The following is a 9,034-nucleotide window of genomic DNA, read 5'->3' on the forward strand; positions in this document are numbered from 1 at the left end:
TCTTTCAAGTATAATCCCATATTCTGCTTTTTTTTTTATATATAAAAAATTAGAAATTAATTATAAAACGGCGATGTTTTTTATGAAGAATAAATGTATAAGCATAACGATATTAAGGATGGGGTTCGCATTGAAGATAATATAAACATAACGCCGACATTTATATACATACATATAAACATATATATATATTCTAATGACCGTTACTATAATAAACGATTTACTTGTTTTTTTTTGGGTAAAAAATGATTTACTTGTTGAAAATGACCAACTTGTAAACGTTCTTTAACTTCAAATTGTGCAAATAAACTAACTGAAAAAAATTAACACTTTGAAGAGAATGATCAAATCACCTGCGAAAGCAAGAGAAAGAAGAAGAAGAACACGAACAAGAGAAATTCTCATGAATGGTTTTGTTGTCATATTGAAAGGAGAGAGAGAGAATGTGAGGTTTATTATGGGTTTATGAAAGGTGAGAGAATATATATATATATATATATATCTATATCTATATCTATATATGGGAATACTTTTCTTTGCTTGTTTGCATGCTTTTTTTTTATATGAAAGGTTAAGGTTTGAAGTTTCTACATTTTTTGGTGGCTTAGCCTTTGCCTCTCTCTTTTTTTTATTTATATATCCATTTGCCGTTTTCAATAGGCCAAAACAATTCCCGTCGACGGATATTTTCTACTAGTTCTAGAATTCATTTTTGAATAATTATTTATTATTTTATCCTATATATATGAAATAAATCATCATTGAAATTCTTCTTCTTTTTTTTCACTCATCGACGTTAATAGTTTCTTTGGAATATTCCAATTTTGTGATTTAGCCAATGGACTTTGACTAATATCGACAATATTTACTATTTAAAAATTAACATGTTTTATTTTTCTTGAAGTTTCCTTTTCCTTTTTGTTTCTTTTTTTGGGAACGATTTAATGCATATAGACCATGCCACGTATGATATTGACTTTGATACATGCAATGCACTGAAAACAGTTGTTGTTGTTGTTTTTTTGCTGGAAACAAAACGATTAGAGTATAATTAACAATAATTTGTTCAATATTAGAATAAAGTTACCATTTTCCAGGAATCAGACAAAGTTGAGAGCGTCACACTTGTAGCCTTTGTAGCGGCCGGTCAATCTCAAGCATCGTTTCTTGTTTTCTAATTTATCGTAACCAAATGAATTTGGTTGGGCAAAGATAAAATAATTACATTTTAATCCAAATGAATTTGATTTGTTGTCGAATGCATCGTATATGCCACACGGCATTTAATTTGATTTCTTAACTATTATATATAGATGATCATTTATATAGTAGATTATTATAAAATATAAACTACACATATATTTCTACATTTGTTATGGATATATCATACAATTTGATACAACGCAGTCAAAATTGGTTTACTAATCATATAAGAAAAGAAGTAACAAAACAAAATTCGAAAGTAAAAAATTGTCAACAAAATCGAGTTTGGTTAATTAATGGATAAGGATTAAGAGACAAATGTAGACGTCGGACAGCTTTAAACTATTCTACAAAAGCTTTGTTTTTTCCGATTACAAGGTGTCTTCGACAGTATTTACAACTTTAAATCTTACATATTTAGATTGATTTTTGTATCTAGATCAAAACACGAAGCGGCAAAGGATCTACCATCTACACCAATTTTTTTTAGATTTTTTTAATCATTATTACAACAGGTAATTTATTCTCTAAAGAAAGATATACAATTTTTTTTTTTGTTACCTTTCAATTTACACTTACCCAAGTGTTATATTTGAAAGACACACACAATATTTTGAGCATGTTAGTTGACATGTAAAATGGGGTATATGAATATGTGGAATCACGTGTTTATAAAACATGTCTATATGTAGCATTCCGCTCAAGAATCATAAAGAAGATCCCTAAAGAAAAGAAAAAACTTTTTCTTCCTGCAAAAAGATACGATCTCTGTCGGATGCAAGTCAATAACAAACCTTTGAAGCTAAATGCAATATATATATATATATATATATATATTCGACCAGAATATTGATTTAACAACAAATTAGCAGTTTTATCTTTGGCATGAAACAACATAGAAAAGTGTAATATTTATGTTAAAAGAATCTTAACAATTTTTACCAAAAAAAAAAAAAGAATCTTAACAAGTCACAACAATTCGAAACATTTTTGTTCAGGGTTTTTTCGGCAAATATAAACCAGTGTAAACCGGTTTTCACATTAGACCGGTTTAAATTGGAAATTCCCAAAGAAAACCGGATATCAGTCATGATGGGCCTAAATGGGCATCCGGCTAAAATCAATCAAACGGAGAGGTAATTTACAGAGATTTGCTTGTCCACGAAAATCCATTCATTCCTTTATTTGATCGTTCCCATATTTTTGAGTTCTCGGGACGACACGTACAAAAGAGTCGAGGGTTTTACAACTTGGCATGGACGAGAGGATAGTCCCAGTCGGTCTTGATGTGGTTACGAGTTATCTCGTCCAGGGAACGGCAGCCACTGAGTGCCATCGTCAGCTCGAACTCGTCACCGAGCATCTGAAGCATTTTCCTCACTCCTTCCTCTCCTCCCACCGCCAACGAGAACACTGTCGGCCTCCCAACCTTACGGAAAACACCACGAAATCTCCCGATCAGGGTTTGTTTCCTCAAATGCAAAAGTTTTAGGCCATAAATGTGAATACCCAATAGATGAAAACCGGGAGGAAGAAGAAATCAGGGTTTTTTTTTTTGTTTTTTCCCATGAAGATGGCTTGAGGGAGTGAATTTAGAGATGGAGGGTTAAAGGGGAGGAGGGACTTACGAATACACCCGAGGCACCAAGAGCCAATGCCTTAAAGACATCTGTCCCACGCCGAACACCTCCATCAAGAAAAACAGGAAGCCGACCTTCCACGGCCTTAACCACCTGTAAGTTTGATCGATCAAATCATCAAACTTTAACGTTTATACTCGAAAAAGTTTCGTGCTTTCTTTGCGGATGTTTGTTCTTCTGTGAAAAGAAATCCGAGAGAGATGGGAAAGAAATGGTTGGAGAGAGTACCTCCTCGAGGGCCATAATAGTTGCAGGGACGTAATCAAGCTGGCGAGCTCCATGGTTGGACACTATGATCCCTGCAACCCCGCTTTGAACGGCCATTCTTGCTGCAGCGAATGATCAGAAAGTATCGAGAGGCTATGAATAACACGTCTTGTTTAAGTTCCATAAAGGGTAGTAACTGAGAAAATGCAGATGTAAACTTTCCGAATCTTACCATCCTCGGCTGTAAGAACACCCTTAACAAGAATTGGCAAGCTGGTTATAGTCTGGAGCCACTTGACGTCCTGATCGATGTGATAACAGAAACGAAGAAAACAGTTTTTGTTGGAGTTTTTCCCAAACCAAAATGATCGGACAAAAGTTTTTGTATACATAGAGATTTCACATTCTGACCTTCCAGCAAAGAGACCGATCAACTTGGCCAGCAACGTATGAAGCTAGCCCAGAGTCACTGGTCTGCAATGGTTCACAAAATGTTATGACACTGAGCAAGATATGCTGAGAGTTAGTAATAAGGTTTATGCCCTAACTCCACCACAAAAGCTAGCTTAAAAGTGGAGGTTTGACCCTTACTTATATATTGGTCCAAATCCCTCTCATTTTCCAATATGGGACACTTATCAGTTAGTCCAAAATTTCATAGAACCCGAGTGACTTATTAATATTGCCAATGGCAATTATGGCCATACCCTATCTATTTTTCCGAGATCCAAACCTTCGAAGTTCTTCAATGACAGATGTGGTGGCAGAGCAAATCTGCAGATAAAATCGGTAAGAACATCCGAGAGATTTCAAGAATTGGGTATTATATGGTAATGTTTCACCTGTTTTTGATATCTGATTCCCTACGGCCAAGCTTCGGGGTATCCACGGTAAGAGCAATCGCTTTGAATCCAGCCCTTTCAGCTCGTCTAACGAGTTGTATGACCACGTTTCTGTCCTTGTAGACCTGGATAGTAATGATTAATAAACAATCAAACCTGATAAAAAAAAAATCAAGATCAAAGAAGATATGCCAGAAAAAAAAAAAATCTCGGGTGCGTTACATAGAGTTGGAAAAAGCGAATGCCGGGTCCTGTTGAAGAAACCTCCTCGACACTACAAGTACCCCATGAAGATAGTGTCTATGAAACAACAAAAAAACCCAATAAACATAAGAATGCTGATATCCAAGAATAATCAATTAAAAGGGAATATCCAAACATGGAGAAAGAATGTGAACCATAATTGTCCCGGCAGCTGAAGCTGCTCTTGCGGTGGCGATCTCACCTGCAGAGAAACATCATTTCCATGTCTGATCGTTATTTTTTCAGACAAGCAAAGCTAAATGCAATAACACTTTGGCTCATTGTCCTGTCCTGAACTAAACTTGTAGCAGAAAACCTGTGTGGAGAACTTAAGTAGAAGAGCCTAGAACCAGAATTCTATTACAGATTTGGATAGATAGAAACTGCTCAGAAGCATTGAACAGCTACATACTAGTACCAGAGGTCATGAAACTTGTTTTCAGTTTTGCTAAAAAGAAATATATTTGAGACTGGATAGTGTAACTCATCCAGCAACCCCATTCTACACCAGCCATTGACATAACAAAATAACATTCAAGATTCAGACTTTCGCATCTTTTTAGTCTTGAATTCTAAAGATCACAAACGTATATGATCAAAATTTCGGAAGATCATGAAGATAGAACGAAATGTACCATCCGGGTGGACCATTTTCTGCATTGCTGTTGGGGCGATCATGATGGGCATAGAAATCTTGAACCCAAGAACTGTTGCGCTCACGTCGATCTCGCTCACATCAACCAGGATTCGAGGCCTAAATCTGGTGTTTTTTATTTTATTTTTGTTCAGAAACACAAGCAAAGTATCAATTTTTAGTCATCAAACTTGATTAAAAAGCCCCGGGGGGCGATCCAAATCTTGAACACTTGAAAGCTTACAGAATCCTGGAAAACGCATTCCGATTCTCAGCAAGAGTCCATTGATCCTCGGCCCCAGACGCATTGTAATCGTAAACCATCTTCGGTAACTTCTCCTTTGCGAGCTTTTCGAATTCCATTACGTTGGTTATCTCCTCCATATTTCCCATACCCTGCGTTCTCCCACTGAAAATTTTCCACAAAACCACCAGATTTAGCACGGAAATTTATGATTTTGGAGCATCATATCACTTTCAAACACCTAGAATTTTCTCAGAACCCAAACAATATGCAGAACAAAAGGCAAAGTGCTTCCAACCCAGGTTCAAATCCCATTTGGGGCAAACATTACCAAAAAAAAAAAAGATACAGAACAAAAGACATTACACAAAAAAAAACAAAAAAAGCACAGAAAACATCACCAAAACGCCACCTTTGCACAGTTTCTACGGAGACAAAATAAGGATCAGACAAGGAAAACAAATCTGACCCAGTTTCAGAGATCAGACGATTACCGTTCCTATCGAGCTCCTGACTTGATTCTCGATCAAAACAGAATGATAATCGACATCCAACGAAAGTCCATATAACCGAAATCGAAACTCTGGGAGCGTGAAAGAGAAGAAACCAAAGAAGTGATCATACCTTAGAGAGAGAGAGAGAGACTTGAGATTCCTAGTCCGAGAAAGGTGACGGGAGAAACCAAGGTAAAAAGAGAGAAAATGCCGAATGAATGTGAATATATATAATTATAATATATATACACGAAGGCGATTTGTTTTCAAAAAAAAAAAGAAGCTCGTGAGTAAAGTCTTTTACCACCTAAAAAAAAACCAAATGGAGCTCGTGATGACGATTACACCTGGATGAGTGGCTCGTGATTCTCACGTGCCACGGTGATGGACACGTAATCACTGATTACCAACGATGATTATTCGGTCTTATCGCGTCTTTATCCGAATTGGGCCTTTAGGCCCTGTTAAAGGCCCATTAACTTATAATGGAAAAGTACGTATAAAATGGAACTTGACGGTTAACCGCAAACCGAACTTCGTGCCCTCTTTGCTTATCTTCTGGCGCATAAAGCAGCAGAGAAGCAATGGCTATGGCGTTGGGTTCTTCTAGAGCTATCAATGGAGGATTTCCTTCATTTCATTCTAATTCTCCTTCTTCTCCAACTTCTGCATCCACTTGGATTTCAGCTTGCTACGGTTCCACTCCGGCGACCGTTTCCAGCCAGCGACGAAGGATCTTCATCTTCGGTTCGAGTTTCGCAGCTGCGGTGAATTTTCTGGGTATATTCCGTGGTTCTATTGGGATTCGTTTCCCGGTAGATTCCGCGATCGCTTTGGAGCAATTAAAGAAGCAGTCGAAGAAGGGAGAGGATGAGCTCGAGGACGAAGAAGAAAGAACCGTTTGCCTCTTCCAGGTACAATTATCTCCTTCAATTCAAATCTGCAATTGGGTTTCCCGGAATTCACTTCAATAACGTGGAAGTTTTTTAAGGGGAATTTCAGAAGCTCTTTGCTATGGCGAACCCATTTTGTGCAGGAAACTTCGCCATCTGTTGTTTACATCAAAGACATTGAGCTGCCCAAAAATCTAAAGAGCTCCTCTGGTGAAGCCTCGGACTTAGAAGATGGAAATGCTAAGGTTGAAGGGACAGGTTCGGGCTTCGTCTGGGATAAGTTTGGTCACATTGTAGGCAAACTTTCTTACAATGATCTTATCTTACCACCCCCATAGCCTCAGACCTTATTTCCTTGTTGAATCCTGCAAACCAGAGATATCTCCTATACAATGCAGGTGACTAATTATCACGTCATTGCCAAACTAGCGACGGATCAGAGTGGACTTCAGTGTTGTAAGGTCCCCCATTCGTTAGACTATGCAGAACTCATTGCCGATTCCGAATGCAAAACACCTGAGCAAATCACCTGCTTGTTCTTAAGCAGGTGTCGCTAGTTGATGCCAAAGGCAATAGCTTTAGCAGGGAAGGTAAAATTGTGGGTCTAGATCCAGATAATGATCTGGCTGTGTTGAAGGTAACCTAAGCAACGATTATAGTGTTAGTTGTCTCACTTATTTTCAGAAAGTTTTGAGCATAGTGTTGGCCATTGAATTCCTTTTTTACCAGGTCGAAACTGAGGGCTATGAACTGAAACCTGTTGTTCTCGGTACTTCCCACGACCTACGCGTTGGCCAGAGTTGCTTCGCAATTGGAAACCCGTATGGATATGAAAACACTTTGACAACTGGGGTAAGGACCTGACTCTTGTTTCACGTGCCCGGATTTCAGAAGAGGTCATATGTTTTCATGCTTCTTTCTCGACACAAAGGCCAAGTGTTCGCTTCAAAGGTGTAACAAACAATGGTGTGTAATGTAGGTAGTCAGCGGGTTGGGAAGAGAGATACCTTCGCCGAATGGGAAGAGTATACGGGAAGCCATCCAGACAGATACTGACATTAACTCAGGTATAAGGAATATGCATCTTCTAGCTCTATCCACTTACATGGTACATACCTTCAGCAACCGGCATTGATGAATCAATGACTTATGGTTATGTACAGGGAATTCCGGGGGTCCATTGCTCGATTCTCATGGCCGTGTCATTGGCGTGAACACCGCCACATTTACCCGCAAAGGTTGGTTGATAATTTGATATGATCGGATCGGATCCAATCGAATACTTGCCCGGATTTAATAACAGAAGCAGAAACATAAGTAGATTTAACTTGTCTAGATTTGAGAACAGAAGCAGAAACATAAGTGTAGATGTATAAGTATGTTCTTAGCTTCTCTATATTTTTTTGGATAACCGAATATCGTGAACCAAGATCTAAACTAATTTCGGAGTCGAGTCGAGTCAGTTACATGATTTGGAATATACACCCCTTACCCAATGTGAACCCAAGTTTGGGTCTCGTAGCTTCTCTGTTTACTTGCATGAATGAAGAAGATACTGAACATTATTAGGGTGTTGACGTTGCAGGGACGGGGATGTCTTCGGGGGTGAACTTCGCCATACCCATTGACACAGTCGTCCGTACAGTACCTTACCTGATTGTGTACGGAACTCCTTACAGAGATAGATTCTGAACGACCTCTCTTTTTTGGGATAAATTGCGCGATTGTTGATAATTGATATGATGTAAAACCCACAAGACATAACTGTTACACATGAAACCATTTGTTGAATTTTTCATGTGTTTATATATACAGATTTACATCTGTTTGTGTGTGTAGGTATACATACATGTGTTACAGGGTGCATGTATTGTATGCAGATGCGTGTATTTAATGATAAGTGCTCAAAGGGAACATGTTGGAACATGAAATTGCAGATGATTGGTTGGCTTTGCAACTATATATATATATATGTATATATCTGCTGCTGTGACACCATGAACATATATATGCATGTATATATATAACAATAATAATGCTAAATATGTGTACATGATCCTGCAAAAATAATGGGGCATGATCTGGAAAACATATTTTAGAAAAGTAGTGTTAGCTGTATATGTTTCTAATGCTACGATATTTAATTATTGAAGGGGATACAACTTAGATGTTTCATGATCCTTTAGGTTTTAATCATACTTAATAATTTCATTTCGGTGTTTTATTAGAAGATTCTTCTAATTTACTTTAGTTTTTTTTTTATGTAATTTCATCTATTTATTGTGAATAAATCATCGTATGACTTGGACTTAATTCACGATGATAACACATTTTTTTTGCTATCCAATATTATTAGAACATGAATGTATGGTGCATGCATTAAAATTATTAATTGAAAAAAGAAAAACAAAGTCGCATTGAATCTCTCTCTCACGCATCGCACGCGCTTATTACCCTTCCCTCAATCTCTCTCTAAGTGGGGACAAAACCCGTGGCTCCATTTCCACCTTCTCTCTCTCTAGAGCCCTCCTTTCTCTCTCTAGAAGCCTCCCTCCCCGTGCGTTATCTTCTCTGAAGATCTGATCCTGGTCCCTTCCTTTGCTCTCTAACCCTAGATCCCCCCCCCCCCCAACA

General features: G+C 37.8%; 4 protein-coding genes across 10 annotated transcripts in view; 2 read left to right on the plus strand and 2 right to left on the minus strand.

The window, feature by feature from the left end:
* LOC104812858 (glucan endo-1,3-beta-glucosidase 14) overlaps positions 1 to 440 on the minus strand; it is a 2,654-nt gene extending 2,214 nt beyond the window's left edge. The window contains exons 1-2 of one of the 2 annotated variants that reach the window (XM_010540235.2): positions 354 to 440; positions 16 to 23 (exon numbers count right to left, since the gene is read on the minus strand). In XM_010540235.2, the coding sequence (XP_010538537.1) occupies positions 16 to 23; positions 354 to 423 (78 nt within the window). In that variant the 5' untranslated portion in view covers positions 424 to 440. Of the gene's footprint in view, positions 1 to 15; positions 27 to 353 lie in introns of both variants that reach the window. The other variant, XM_010540234.2, reaches the window with a different exon arrangement.
* A 1,868-nt stretch (positions 441 to 2,308) lies between these two features.
* Positions 2,309 to 5,741, minus strand: LOC104812859 (peroxisomal (S)-2-hydroxy-acid oxidase GLO5). Of its 2 annotated transcripts, none has more exons than XM_010540236.1 (12): positions 5,638 to 5,741; positions 5,014 to 5,178; positions 4,771 to 4,895; positions 4,291 to 4,337; positions 4,115 to 4,192; positions 3,893 to 4,017; positions 3,758 to 3,824; positions 3,462 to 3,524; positions 3,283 to 3,352; positions 3,072 to 3,172; positions 2,832 to 2,936; positions 2,309 to 2,632 (listed from the first exon to the last, which is right to left on the minus strand). In XM_010540236.1, exons 2-12 carry the CDS (start codon positions 5,160 to 5,162, stop codon positions 2,447 to 2,449), a joined length of 1,116 nt encoding a protein of 371 aa, XP_010538538.1. In that variant the 5' UTR covers positions 5,163 to 5,178; positions 5,638 to 5,741; the 3' UTR covers positions 2,309 to 2,446. The 2 variants fall into 2 exon arrangements, with proteins under 2 accessions (XP_010538538.1, XP_010538539.1); XM_010540237.2 differs by lacking the exon at positions 5,638 to 5,741 and adding an exon at positions 5,508 to 5,599.
* A 312-nt stretch (positions 5,742 to 6,053) lies between these two features.
* Positions 6,054 to 8,225, plus strand: LOC104812860 (protease Do-like 5, chloroplastic). Of its 3 annotated transcripts, none has more exons than XM_010540238.1 (8): positions 6,054 to 6,421; positions 6,499 to 6,693; positions 6,799 to 6,861; positions 6,948 to 7,037; positions 7,130 to 7,252; positions 7,380 to 7,467; positions 7,564 to 7,638; positions 7,986 to 8,225. In XM_010540238.1, the coding sequence occupies exons 1-8, from the start codon at positions 6,092 to 6,094 to the stop codon at positions 8,090 to 8,092; spliced, it is 1,071 nt and encodes a 356-aa protein (XP_010538540.1). In that variant the 5' UTR covers positions 6,054 to 6,091; the 3' UTR covers positions 8,093 to 8,225. The 3 variants fall into 3 exon arrangements, with proteins under 3 accessions (XP_010538540.1, XP_010538541.1, XP_010538542.1); XM_010540239.1 differs by having other exon boundaries at positions 6,544 to 6,693; XM_010540240.2 differs by having other exon boundaries at positions 6,279 to 6,421; positions 6,510 to 6,693.
* A 612-nt stretch (positions 8,226 to 8,837) lies between these two features.
* LOC104812861 (F-box protein At5g46170-like) overlaps positions 8,838 to 9,034 on the plus strand; it is a 2,844-nt gene continuing 2,647 nt past the window's right edge. Inside the window, exon 1 of one of the 3 annotated variants that reach the window (XR_771645.2) lies at positions 8,838 to 9,017. The gene's annotated coding sequence lies outside the window, so the exon portion shown is untranslated. Of the gene's footprint in view, positions 9,029 to 9,034 lie in introns of all 3 variants that reach the window. The other 2 variants (XM_019202445.1, XM_010540241.2) reach the window with 2 other exon arrangements.

Source organism: Tarenaya hassleriana, unplaced genomic scaffold (assembly GCF_000463585.1).
Source record: "Tarenaya hassleriana unplaced genomic scaffold, ASM46358v1 Cleome2, whole genome shotgun sequence".
Lineage (NCBI taxonomy): Eukaryota > Viridiplantae > Streptophyta > Magnoliopsida > Brassicales > Cleomaceae > Tarenaya > Tarenaya hassleriana.

Excerpts from the sequence above, each read along its gene's own strand:
- LOC104812860 (XM_010540238.1), top strand. The coding sequence starts at position 6,092 with ATGGCTATGGCGTTGGGTTCTTCTAGAGCTATCAATGGAGGATTTCCT. Across the intron at positions 6,422-6,498 it reads GAACCGTTTGCCTCTTCCAG|GGGAATTTCAGAAGCTCTTT; the intron begins GTACAATTATCT and ends AAGTTTTTTAAG. Across the intron at positions 6,694-6,798 it reads GGGATAAGTTTGGTCACATT|GTGACTAATTATCACGTCAT; the intron begins GTAGGCAAACTT and ends TATACAATGCAG.
- LOC104812859 (XM_010540236.1), bottom strand. The coding sequence starts at position 5,162 with ATGGGAAATATGGAGGAGATAACCAACGTAATGGAATTCGAAAAGCTC. Across the intron at positions 4,193-4,290 it reads CAGCTGCCGGGACAATTATG|ACACTATCTTCATGGGGTAC; the intron begins GTTCACATTCTT and ends GTTGTTTCATAG. Across the intron at positions 2,937-3,071 it reads CTATTATGGCCCTCGAGGAG|GTGGTTAAGGCCGTGGAAGG; the intron begins GTACTCTCTCCA and ends TCAAACTTACAG.